General features: G+C 45.6%; 1 protein-coding gene across 6 annotated transcripts in view; it reads left to right on the forward strand.

The window, feature by feature from the left end:
* The first annotated feature begins 2,036 nt into the window (after nt 1-2,036).
* TCAF2 (TRPM8 channel associated factor 2) overlaps nt 2,037-13,602 on the forward strand; it is a 33,008-nt gene continuing 21,442 nt past the window's right edge. For 2 of the 6 annotated variants that reach the window (XM_030759724.2, XM_089917269.1), the window contains exons 1-2: nt 2,040-2,508; nt 4,857-5,490. In XM_030759724.2, coding sequence (XP_030615584.2) covers nt 4,868-5,490 — 623 coding nt within the window. In that variant the 5' untranslated portion in view covers nt 2,040-2,508; nt 4,857-4,867. Of the gene's footprint in view, nt 2,509-2,528; nt 2,721-3,108; nt 3,838-4,856; nt 5,491-13,602 lie in introns of those variants that run through there. The other 4 variants (XM_089917268.1, XR_016394261.1, XM_089917266.1 and 1 more) reach the window with 4 other exon arrangements.

Raw genomic sequence — 13,602 nt, forward strand, 5'->3', positions numbered from 1 at the left:
AGCCTACGCTGTAGACCCTGCGAGCCACAACTACTGAGCCCGCATGCCACAACTACTGAAGCCCGCGTGCCTAGAGCCCGTGCTCTGCAATAAGAGAAGCCACCGCAATGAGAAGCCCACACACCGCAATGAGGAGTAGCCCCTGCTCGCCACAACTAGAGAAAGCCCGCACACAGCAACAAAGACCCAACACAGCCAAAAATAAATAAATAAAATAATTAATATATATTTTTAAAAAAGAACTACAGTAGATGAAAAGTATTCTCCATTCCCAAACACCCTGGAATCACTTATCAGAGGTAACTATGGTTATCAAGTTCTTCACACACACACACACACACACACACACACACACACACACACAAAGAAGCTGTGTGTCTCTATAAAATCTTTTTCTATATTAAACAAGATAATATTACACACACTAACCAACACATTTTAAACACTAAGCTTTTAAACATTTCCATACTAGTGCCTGCAGAGTTACTTCATTCCTTTTAACAGTTGAAAAGTATTCCACTGTATGATGTAGCTTAATTTAACCACTAACTTACTGTTAGAATTTACTGATTAGGTAATTTTGAGTTGTCTTTGGCTTAAAGAACAGAAATTTACTTTCTCACGTTCTGGAGACTGGAAGTTCAAGATCTAGGTGCCAGCAGGGGTCAGTTTCCCTGAGGCCTCTCTCAGTGGCTTAGGGATGTCTCCTTCTCACTGTGTCCTCATATGGCTTGTCCTCTCTGTGAGGGCATCCCTAGAGTCTCTTCCTCTTCTCACAGGGACACCAGTCTTATTAGATTAGGGCCCCACCTCACTGGCTTCATTTTAACTCAATCACAATTCAGCCCATAACAAAAAGCATTTCACAACATATTAAAATAAGTATCAGCACTTCATTCCTGATTGCCCCCACTCTCAAACAAACAAAAAAAAACTGCTTTAAAATCCTGAAAGTATATTTTCGTAAAGATCCAAAGAAAAATAGAGTAATAATTAGCATTATGTTAATTTAACACCAAAGAGGGAAAATGAAGGAGTCAGTCAGCACTACCCAGTGTACACGTAAGGGGAGGCAGGGGTGGAGCCTGGACTTGGGAAGGAAATGAAGTGGAAGAAGCAGAAGCGGGATTGCAAGGTTTGAACTTCATTCTTGGCAAAGGTGAGGGTGAGCTGCAGGAAATAAATGACATGTTCTATACAGATAGGCAAGAAATGGAGTTTACCAAAGTATATTTTTACCCAGGAAGAAGTCAAGAAGAGATTTAAAAAATGAAAATACATAAAAGGGAACTCGACAGCAAGATCCTGGAGGAGGTGCTACCTATTTTACAAAGAGAATGGGCTCGAGATCTGGTGAAGGCACTGGCCTTGATAAGCCCCGAGACAGAAGAGAATATGAGTGAAGTGTCCACAACATGTTAAAATCAACGAGGATGTAAGATTAACTGCTACTTTTAATTCATGCTTATAAAAAGACAGTCATGAACCTTTAACAAAAATAGATACATCCGGTAACTTTAGGAACAGTGCGATGATTTACATGTATAACCAGTGTTAGCCCCAAACGGGGGTGGGGGGATTATAAAATAGGGATCTAAAGCCCCCTTCTCCATAATCACTCTCAAGTAGGCACGCGTGTCCCCACCCCTACCTGTTACTCTCTCCCCCTTTAGCAAAACAAAACAAAAACTCCATAAAAGTTAAAACAGCGCATCTGCTGCACAAAGCTGTGCAAAATCCGATTCGCGGCAAACTTAGAACTCTTTAACCTTGATTTTGACCTTCCCACCAGTTTTAGGTAGAAATCCAAGCAGCAGCCACTCTATAGCTTTAGCTGGAATGGACGTGTCTGGTGTTGTAACGGGCACGTTTCCTTCCCAGCAAGCACATCACTGGGCGGCATTTCTGCCTACACTCCTAGACTCAGTTCTCTTGGTGGAGCTCCGTGGACCGCCGAGAATCCCGTCCGGCACGGCGTGCAAGGCCGGTCGCTGGCCACCAAGGGGCAGCCCCTCAACTCAGGAGCCGCCCTGAGGCGGCGACACGACAGCCTGGGTTCTCCGGCGCCGCACCCCCGGACCGGAGGGGAGGGGGCCCAGTTCCACGCGGGGCCCAAGCAGAGCCTCGGCCGTGGGTTACGCTGCTGTTGGGGGATTCTTCGCCCCGAGTCTGCCTTATTGGAGACTTGGCGTGTGCTTTCCTCACCAACTGTGACAGCAACTTTGCGGAGCTCCCTCCCGCTCCGACGCGACTCTCGGAGAGCCCGGGGTAGCCGGTTTCGGCCCGGACACCCGAGGGCCGAGAGGCCCCACCTCCCGGGGGGGGCGGGGCGGCCTGCGAACCCCGCAGCAGCCCGGCCCCGCCCCTGGCGCGGCGGGGAGGAGCCTCCCGGGCACCGCCCCCTCGCCCCGCCCCGCCCCGCAGCTCCTGCCGCGCCGGGACCGCCTGCCGAACCTCGGCTCCGGCCTCCACGCTCTGGCCTGCACCGCGCACCCCGGCCGCCCCAGCGTGAGTTTGCCGATCCGAGCGGGTCCGTAGGGTGGGCCGGGGGCCGAGCACCTGGGGACACGGGTACGCCCCAAGGTGTCAGTTACAGATCCGAGAAGATTCCCGGCAATCGGGGTGTCTGTCTTCTTAGGTTCACGTTCTTGTTTCGTTTCGCCCTTCTTTCCCTATTTGCTGTTTGTCTCAAGACACTTTTCTCCCGCCTCTTTGAATTTGTGAGTCAAGAATTTGACAAAAGATGTGTGATTGTGTGTGGGTGTGATTCTGGGTGCGCGCGCGCGGGCATGTAGTTATGGAGAGTTGTGGGCAAAGTTCTGAGAACATATTACTCATCTCCTGGGTTTTTTGGTGCTTTTCCTGTAAAACTAGGGAGGCCCGGATTCGTGAAAGACCTCCCTTGTCCTGTCAGAGGTGGTTGGCTCGACCTCAGGCTTCCTGATCTCTCGCTGCCTTTTCCTACCCCAAACCCGCAAGCTGAGCTCACTCACCCACGGGCTCCATACTCCAGCTGGGAACTGGTGCTTTTTTGTGAATTCACTTTACTGGGGCAATATTAAGAGGTGGCAGATGGGAACGGCAGTTTAAAACCAAAAAAAAAAAAAAAAAAAAAAGGAGCTGGAACTTTACAAGGAATACAGGGCATGCTCAGGGAGCCAAGCGTACCAGAGATTTGGTGGAGAAAGTGAAGGAAGAAGTCTAAAAAACTGTGGAGAGCCTGTACCCTGGAGGCTTAAAATCCAGGGTGAGCCACTCAGTTTTTACCTGGGGGAGTGGATGAACCTGAGAGATCTGATTAGGAAGACGTGTGAGTAGGATGGCTTGAGGGAGATTGTTGGTGGGAATGTATCCTGGGGACAGAAACCAGATTGGTTTCATCTAGATATGAATGTAAACTGAAGGGACTGATATTTGAGAGACACGTGAAAGAAGATGAACAAAATGAGGTGGCTGACGGTGTACGGAAGCAGGAGGGAGGAAGGACAGAGGCAGATGTAGTGGAAGGGAAGGGTTTGGTGTCTGTCAGTTTAGGTTGTTCCCCAAAGCAAAACCTGATAGAAGGACCTGAGTGCAGGTAGTTTATCTGGGAAGTGAGCCCAGTACTGCACAGTGAAGACATGGGGAGGAAGAGACCAGGAAGGAGGGGAAGCCAGCAAGGAAGGGCTGTCGCTGAGCTGTTTACCGCTGTGGGCACCTGGAACTCAATTCCTTGGGTGACCTTGTGAGGGGCTCCAGAATGCACCTAGGACAGCCCTGTGGCATTTATCCGTGACGCCCTCCCCCGGGTGAAGCTTACCCTGTATCAGCTCACCGCCACTTCAGGGCACCTGCCAGGTGAGAAAGGTTTCCCAGTGCCCCGGAAAGTCCTCCAGGGCAGTTGCTGGAGTCACAGGCGGTCCGGGGCCCCCAGAGCACCTGCTACATGGCTCTTGTCACTTAGGAAGCTAGAAAAGACAGCAGAGGAACAGACACTAGTGTTTTCTCAGTGCTCATTGTACACCTGACACTGGACAAGGCATTTTTATTCGCATTCTCTTCATCTTCAAAAATAATCCTCCAAGGGCTGTACTATTCTCCTTATGTAAATGGAGAGACTAAAGTGTAAGTAATTTATCGAAGAGGAGCTGCTCTGAAGGGAGTAATTAACTCAGTTCTAGGCACACCAAATTTTAAAAGACCTGGTAAACCTCAGGATGCTCCCCAAGTAGAGGCGGGGAGCTCCCTAGTTAGGGCAGATATGATAAATTGGGAGGCGTTTCCAATTCATTTGGTCAAAGCTACCAGAAGAAATTTAGTTTCTGAAAGGTCAACTGACCTTTTCTTCCAGAGAAGAAAATGCTAAGTCAGCTCAGGTCTCACCTTGATCTACCTGCTCCGTGGGATCCAGCCCCGCCCTCACTCCATTCAGGTCCTGCTCCTCCCTGTGTGTTCCTCCAGCCACCCTGGGGCTTCTCACTGCTAAAATGCTCTCTTGCAGCATTTCAGGCCTCAACTTAAATGTCAGGTTTCAGCTTCAAGGTCACTTTTTCCTATAGGCCTCTCCTGTCACCCAATCTAAAGTAATTTTCCGGTTGCTCGATATCACATCATTGTTTTATTTTCATCTAACACTTATTAATTGCTGCATTTTATCTGTTTATCTACCTATCTAATTATTGTCCTTCCCCTTCTCAAATATTAAGCTCGTGAAAGCAGGGACCTTGTCTGTTGTGTTCCTTGCTGCACCCCAGGCCGTGGCACACAGTGGGGGACCTGACAAGTAGTCTTCATCTGAATGCATTTAGTTGTTTTTGTTTTCACTCATTCCTTCATTTGTTCTGACCAAGCTCAGTCTTTGCTTTCTTCTTCTGCAGCTGACTGAACCATGGCCACAACTCCTGCTGCTGCCTTTGAGGCCCTCATGGATGGAGTGACAAGCTGGGATGTCCCTAAAGGCCCCATCCCCAGTGAACTCCTTCTAACTGGAGAGGCTGCCTTCCCGGTGATGGTGAATGATCGGGGCCAGGTCCTCATTGCTGCATCCTCCTATGGCCGAGGCCGCCTTGTGGTTGTGTCCCATGAGGGCTACCTGCTGGACGCCGGCTTGGCCCCATTTCTTCTCAATGCAGTGGGCTGGCTCTGTCCCTCTCCTGGGGCTCCCGTTGGAGTGCACCCATCCCTGGCATTACTAGCAAACATCCTGCAGGGCTCTGGGGTTGAGGCACAGATTCAGCCAGAACCGAGAGAACCCCTGGGGGTTTATTGCATCAATGCCTACAATGACACCATGACTGCAGAGCTGATCCAGTTTGTGAAACGTGGAGGGGGCCTGCTCATGGGGGGCCAAGCCTGGTATTGGGCCAGTCAGCATGGTCATGACAAGGTGCTGTCCAAGTTCCCAGGGAACCAGGTGACCAGTGTGGCTGGTGTGTACTTCACTGATACCTGTGGGGACAGAAGCCGGTTCAAGGTCTCTAAGAAGGTGCCCAAGATCCCTCTCCAGGTCAGGTGAGTGGTGTTTCCCTATGGGGAGTCTGATGTACGTTCACAATAGATTTGATCCCCCTCTTCGGTGAGCTTCCAAATACACATGATTTTCCACTGCTTTTCAGAACCACTACAAATAGAAAATAGGACAATTAAAATGCACTGAAGCCCAAGAGCGGCTGGGTTCTCACTGCCACTCCCACCTGTGGCCAAAGCGACAGTCTAAAACTTGTCTTATTCATCAATCTGTCTAGTGCCTGAGACTTGGAGAGCGTGTGTCAATATCTCTTAAAGGAATGGAAAAGCATTTGTTTCTTTGTGTGAGGCACATACCATGTGCCAGGCCCCATGCAGAAGACCCTTGCTGTCTTGACACTTATATTCCAGTGGAAAATTAGGCAACTAAGGAAACAAATAGATACATACTCTAGCAGGTATTGATAAGAGCTACAAGGAAAGTAAAGCAGGATAAGTGATAAAGTGACCGCGAGGGGAGTGGAGAATGTTTTAGTTAGGGTCATCAGGGAAGGCTTATCAATCAGGCCTGGTCAGCATTAACTGGTGTTTCAAACAGAAGGGATTTAATATGGGTAGCTGACTAAGCAGGTGACATAGCTGAAAGCTGCACAGGAGGCAGCGAGGTAGCCAGGAGATGAGCAGCAGCAGGACTGGCAGAGGCAGTGGTGGTCCAGCAGCCCAGGGGCTGCAGCCACCTGGTGGAGGCCTGTCCAGCAGGAGCCGGGACCCCAGATGCGGGGGCTGTCTGATGGGACCTGGAGCCTAAGAGAAGACGCAGTGATGGCCAGAGACACAGCCTGAGAGAGACACATACCTCCGCTCCTTCCTCCTTCCTGCCCTCGGGCTTGGCTGATGGACTGAATGTGGAGTGAGGGGGGGAAAAGAGACGTCAAGCATTTTGGTGGTCGAATGACTTAAAGGTGAGTGTTGGGGCTTCCCTGCTGGCGCAGTGTTTGAGAGTCCGCCTGCCGATGCAGGGGACGCGGGTTCGTGTCCCGCTCCGGGAAGATCCCACATGCCACAGAGCGGCTGGGCCCGTGAGCCATGGCCGCTGAGCCTGCGCGTCTGGAGCCTGTGCTCCGCAGCGGGAGAGGCCACAGCAGTGAGAGGCCCGCTTATCGCAAAAAAAAAGGTGAGTGTGTTGCCACGTAAGGAGCTGTGAAAGTCTATGAGAAGACGGATTAGAGGAGGTCTGGAGTTTAGTTTTGGATATCTGGGGTTCTAGGTAACTTGTTATCAGTGACTCACTGTGCTTGGCCACATGTAACAGAAGCCTTATCATAGTGGATTGACCACGTAGGAGTTTATTTTTCTCATGTAACAAAGTCTGGGCAAGATAATCAGGCCTGGGGCACTGAGTCCCTGCTTCATGATGACCAGGTTCGTTCATGCAAATCCATTCTCTCCCTCTCTCGCTCCCTTCCTCCCTCGCCCTCCATCTCTCTCTTGCTCTCTCCCCACCCCCGTGGCCCCCACCCCTCCCATCACAATGTTTCACTTTTATCTTTATGGTTACAAGATTGGTACTACTGCTTCAGGCACTATAATTACACCTCTGCAAGAATAAGCTAGAATGAATACACCTGAATATGTCCCTTCTAATGCAGAAAATAATATATTTTCTGGGAGCCCTGACCATTAGGCTTCTATTATATTTCAGTGGCCAAAATTAGCTCACCTGGCCAACTCTAGCTGCCAGAGGGTCTGAAGGGCCGAATATTTTTAAATGCGCCCTGGCATCTCTGAAGAAATCAAGACTCTGCTACAAGGAAGGGCGTACACATATTTAGTATGCATTTAGCAGTGTCCTCAGCCCCAAGTCCTGGCTCCCTTGGTCTTCCTTCCCTCTGAGAGGGTTGGGAGGTGATGAGTTACTCAGAGAGGCAGGGTGGATCTGATTCACTCCAACTTCTCTTTAATTCGAAGGGACAAACAAGGTTAAATCCCATCAACCTAACTGCTCTTAATTGTTCCAAAGGACTCCTGTCCATCAAACTAAACCTGTTTTTCTTCATCCATGCCTGCATTTTTCATCTCTGCCACTGAATCTGAAGTATATTTTATGTTTGTTTTAACTTTTAATTATGGAAAAGTTCAGAGATATGCAAAAGTAGACAGAACAGTACAAAGAGCCCCCATGCAGCCATTACCCAAGCTCAGTAACAGCCAACTCAGTCAATCTAATTTTATCTATAGCCACACCCCCGCTTCACCCCAGATTATTTTGAAGCAAATCACAGACATCATATCATTCCATCTGTTTTTTAATATGTATCCCTAACGATGTAAATCGTTTTGAAAACATAACCACAAGGCACCATTATCATACCCAAAAGTAGTAATACTCTTAATGTCATTATTCGTTTCCATAACTGTCTTATTTTTTCAGTTTGTTGGAATTGGTCTTTTATTAAAACCCAAATATTTTGATTGCTTGATATGAATTTTATGTCTCATATAATGTTGTTTCTTTTCCAATTCTTTTTATCTCTTGCTGTTTTGTTGAAGAAACTAGGTACTTTGTCATGAAGTTTCCCCACAGTACAGAATGTGTTTCCTTCAAAACAATCTGAGTTTTGCTGATTGAACCCCTGTGGTGTCATTAAATGTATTCCTCTGTTCTCTATATTTCTTGTAAATTGGAAGTTAGATCTGGATTCTACAGCAGGGATTGGCAAACTATCGCCTGTGGGCCAGCCCCCTGTTTACATAAATAAAGTTTTATTGGAACACAGCGGTGTCCATTTGTGTCCATATTGTCTGTGGTTGTTTGCACAGGCTCCGGATGTGCAGGCTCAGCGGCCATGGCTCACGGGCCCAGCCGCTCCGCGGCATGTGGGATCCTCCCGGACCGGGGCACGAACCCGTGTCCCCTGCATCGGCAGGCGGACTCCCAACCACTGCGCCACCTGTGGTTGTTTTTGAGTTACAGTGGCAGAGTTGAGTTGTGTCAGTGGAAAACATGTGGCCCACAAGCCTAAAATATTTATTATTGGGCTGCTAAGAAAAAGTTTCCCACCTCCTGGTTGAGAGGCTTGATCAGATTCATGTTCGAATTTTATATAAGTCAGTGCGTGACCGCACTGGCCAGTGGCTTGATCCTTGTAGAACTGGGATGGCAGGCAACATTTTTTCCTTACAGTTTGTCTTACAAAATATCAGATATTTGGAAATTCAGTTAATCGAAAAAATTGCACTGGTAGCTCCGGCAAAGCTGAATGTAAGACTTGGTTTTCAAATTTCTCTTCCTATTCTGGATCTTCCTTCAGCTCCTGAAAAGCCAATTTATTTTCCTTATTCAGTTTCAGCTCAAACACCCTCCTCAGGGGAGTCTTCCTCAATGACTCTCTTGAAACTAAGACTAAACTTCCAGTTTCACTTTTCTCCATCTCTTGCCTGAACATCAGTGATCACAATCTGTAAATACCCAACATGTGTGCTTGCTGGTACCTGTCTAGCCAACCAAAGACTAAAGTTCCACGGATGCACTGATCTTGCCTGTCATGTGTGCTGCGTTATTCTCAGTGCCTGATGTGTGAAACATGGTAGAGAGAAACAGGTATTTGTAGACTGTGTAAAGTAATGAATAAATACATGAACGAATACACATCCTAAACCACGAGAAAGGAAAGGGTGGCCTGGGTACCAGGGTTGAGCCTACAGACAGCTTCATGTTATAGAATGTGCTGTGTCTCAGGCTTCCAGCCTCAGCCCAAAACTGAGCTGGAGTTGACTGACCCCATCAACTCTAAAGTCTTAAAAGGCCTGTATGGTGCCCAGGCCCTCAGCTCAGATTCCTGCCGCCTTCACGCATGTCTCCTTTGAGGTTTTCAGTGAACTTTCCTGCCAACAAATCTTGGTCAATGGCTCCTGGGCTGACCGAACAGGTTTGCTGACTTTAAATTGCTGCAGGAGGCTCTGGAGCTCCTTAAGGGAACTGCCCTGTCTGCCCAGGGGAGGAGCAGTCTCATAAAACCAACAAAAGATCCTCTCAAGGGTCCTATCCCCCAGGGCAAAAGCTGCCTGCACACCTAGTTTTACACACCTGAGGAGGTCCTGCCTGTACTTTAACGTGCAAAGCCAGACCCAAAGGCATTTGCTGCTTTTATACCAAGACACAGGAGAGTCTGGGGAAAAATTAATCTCAGATCAGCAGCTCATTACTCTTACACATGGCATAACCTACAAGGTCTAGAGTGTATTAGGAGCTGCTCATATAAAAGTAAATACAAACTAGTAGCTTAGGTTTATGCCTCTCTTAAACATTATGTGTTATCTCTCTTGATCATCACCACATTCCCATAGAGTGCAAAGGTCTTTGTCTGAGGACTCTCAGCTTGTAAGCAGCACTGTTCTGTTTTCATATTCAAGATCCATAAATGTAGAGAGTTTCCAGGTAAAGGTAGTGTGAAATGAGCCTAGACCCCAGAATTGCCCTCTCCACCAAATCTGACCAAGTGAATGAAAAATAGTAAGCAAACAACTAAATGTGGGGGTTCTGATGCTGATCCCACGAACTGCTAAAGCACTGTCGGTGGGAGTGCCAGGTGACTGATGTGTGGCCAGGTGTGCAGCATCTCCTGAGACTGTACCTACCCACGATGCACAACCACAGGAAAAAGTTGAAACAAATCCAAGAAGTATCACTGATGCCTTCTCATGTTGTAGAAGAATGAACAAATTGGGTGAGTAGACACTTAAGGGAAAAAACCCTCAAATGTAAAAGCAGCAAAGCTCCTTCAGAATTTGGTGGAGGCAGAAAGGGATGCTGGAGTTTGCCATCTTCCAAAGACAATGGTGGGTTGAACACCTCCAGTGCATTCCATGCCTGGCTGGGTGGAGTAGGCCTTGCTTTAGGTCCCTAAAGAGGGGAGGGACACGCCCCCAGTAAGGACAGCAACAGGCCCCAGCTGATCTTTGCCCTTCAGTTAGAGATACAGACGTTAAGCAATAAGAAAGTGGAAGGAAGCATTATACAGACCCCAATATAATTTGAGAAGGTGGTGGATGTGGTACGTGGCTACAAACTGGTCTGGGGTAACTTAGAAAGAATATCAAGAGGACCTCACCCACACGATATCAGAACATGCAAAAGATCTGCTCATGCCCATGGTGAAAAAAAAAACTATGTAATAACTATATAAAAAGGCTATATTAAATTTAAAAGGGAAATATTAGACAGAAATTTGGTGTGGAAAGACAACAGAATCAATCATGGCTGGAAGAAAAATATGACCCAATGAACAGAACAGAATATTTGCAGACTATATAATTAGCGAATAAATATATGAATGAGGACACATTCACTCCTTGAGAACGCTTCACGCTCTAACAGAGCTTTCTAAAAATGTATGTTATATAAAACAAGAGACAGAATGAGATGAAAAGGGGGAATTTCAGAGTGAAGAAAACAAATTAAGAAGCAAACACCCCACGTGAAATAGGTCTAGTAGCCAGCACATGGGAGAGAAGAGACAAGGCCAATGCATGGTGACAATGACAGCAGCTCGCCTCACACTGAACTCTCTGATCATTGCTGTCGTTACTATGACAGGTTTTAAATCTCCATGAGAAAGCCATCTCCTGTATCACCTGTTTGCTCAGGTGTGATTTGGTACCTGAGCACTGCCACCTCTCCCTTCCTTTCCCCTCAGTGCCCTCTCTTGCACTTCCAGCTCTGAAGGAGCACATGCTTTTCCTTTTCCATAAATGCAGTATATTCACACTTTCATGTCTACTTAAAGCCTCTTTTGCACAAAATATACCTGTTGATGGCCGCATACCCAACTGTGGTCTTCATTCAAAACTCAGTAGTTGAGAGATTACTGGTGTGTGGACAACATCATTGGCTTTAGAGACAAACCACCCTGGATTTGTTTCCTGTCCTTTCCAGTTATTAGCTAAGAAACATAGGGCAAATAGCCTAACTTTTCTGTCTCATCTATAAAGCGAGAATAATAACTTTCAGGTTTATTATAATGATTAAATGAGATGATCTGTATGTGTAAATGCCTAGAATATATTAAACCTCGTTAAATAATAGCTACTTTCATTATGTTATTATACAAACTTAAATACTGGAAATAGATATTATACAAGACTCAAATATTGGTAAATAGAAACATCTGTTGAGAATTCCTTGACATCCCATCTTCTATGCTTGCTTGTCCAGCCTTCCTCCCTTCCTTTCTTCCTTCTCTCCTCCCTCCCTCCCTCCCTCTCTTGCTCCTTTCTTTTCTTTTGAGAAACATTTCACCTTTTTTAAAAATTTTTTTAAAGATTTTTTTTTTTTGATTTAGACCAATTTTTAAGTCTTTATTGAATTCGTTACAATATTGCTTCTGTTTTCCGTTTTGGTTTTTTGGCCGCGAGGCACACGGGATCTTAGCTCGCTGACCAGGGATTGAACCCGTAACCCCTGCGCTGGAAGGCAAAGTCTTAACCACTGGAACGCCAGGGAAGTCCCGAAACATTTCACCGTTTTACAAAAAATATTTCAAAATGAATTCAAGCTTATAATGAAAAATACAAGGGCAGGAATACAGACGCAATGTAGAGAATGGATGTGTGGACACGGGGCGGGGGGCGGGAGGGGACGGGTGGGATGAATTGGGAGCTTAGGTTTGACATAAATAAGATACATAGATACCATGTGTAAAATAGATAGCTAGTGGGAACCAGCTGTACAGCACAGGGAGCTCAGTTCGGTGCTCTGTGATGACCTAGATGAGTGGGATGGTGGGGGGTGAGGGAGGTCCAAGCGGGAGGGGATATAGGTATACATAGAGCTGATTCACCTCATTGTACAGCAGAAACTAACACAACATTGTAAAGCGATTATACTCCAATTAAAAAATGTATAGAGGAGAGTGGCAAATTGTCTTTCATCCCACACCACCGTTCCCAGTCTCATGCCTCTGGACTAAGGTAGCCGCTCTTAGAAGTTTGATATGGAGCCTCTCAATTGCTTGTCTATGCCTGTGTGTGTGTTCTAAAGAGTTATATTTTTAATGTATCACGTCTGTCTTCATTTTTGTTATATTTACACAACGAGCTGACAGAGCACAGCATTCTAGGCTCTCACTTTCTCACCCTCAGATTCCAGGCGATATTGCACCATTGTGTTCTGGTTCTAATCAAGTTTGCCAGTCATTCTGCTCAAATCACCTCTATCCTTTTTTTCTTTTTTTTTTAAATTGATCCATTGGATGCTGAGAGATCTGTTACTATTTTCAAATGTGATTACGAATTCATCAAATTTTAATTTTCTTTGTAGCAGTTTTTGCTTTCAGCACTTTGTTTTTAGGCCCATAAAAATTAATGAAAATTATATCTTTGGAAGGCTTAACTTCTATTCATAGAAAATATTCATCTTTTGTTTAATTCTTTCCTCTTTGAAATCAACTGCATCTCATATTAATACCGGCACTTCAGCTTTCTATTTGTTGTATCTTCCAGATATACCTTTGTTGATTTCCTCATTTCAATCTTTGTGTACCACTTATTGATAGTTTCAATTGTGTCTTTTGTAAGCAACTTATACCTAGATGTTTTTAGCCCAGTCTGAGAGCATCTGTCTCTTTGTATACAAATGTAATCCAGTCCTAGATAGTGATAATTCAAGTGTATTTCTTACTCTTGCCTTGTTGTTTCCCGGTTTTGTTTTTATACTTTGTTTCTTTTTACATTTTTTCTTCATTACAGTATTTGACCTAGTTTTCTCTACTCCTTAAATTCTCCCAGCATATTTGTAGATTATGCTTCTCAGTTCTATTTTTCCATCAGTTACCTTAACATTTAAAATTTAATTCTTAATTACCTGAGAAATATATTCATACATTCTCCGTATTTCAAAAAAAAATACTGATGAGACAAGTCCCCTTTGAGCAGCTCTTTCAATACCAACCCCTTGTCTCCATCACACAATTCAGAATACTTCTTACACTCTTGTGATTTTTGTCCTGACTTTTTTGACATATATATTGACATATATTTATTTTGTTTTATTTTTGTCTTATATAAATTGTATCACCAAATTGTTAGTTTTTATTTTTAAAATTTCTACTCAAAAAAATGTTTTGGAACATCTGACCACGTTAGTTCTCAGAGGTCTCC

The sequence above is a fragment of the Delphinapterus leucas genome, chromosome 9 (genome assembly GCF_059928025.1).
Source record: "Delphinapterus leucas isolate spDelLeu-1000000601 "Yukka" chromosome 9, BTC_Dleu_Yukka2, whole genome shotgun sequence".
NCBI lineage: Eukaryota > Metazoa > Chordata > Mammalia > Artiodactyla > Monodontidae > Delphinapterus > Delphinapterus leucas.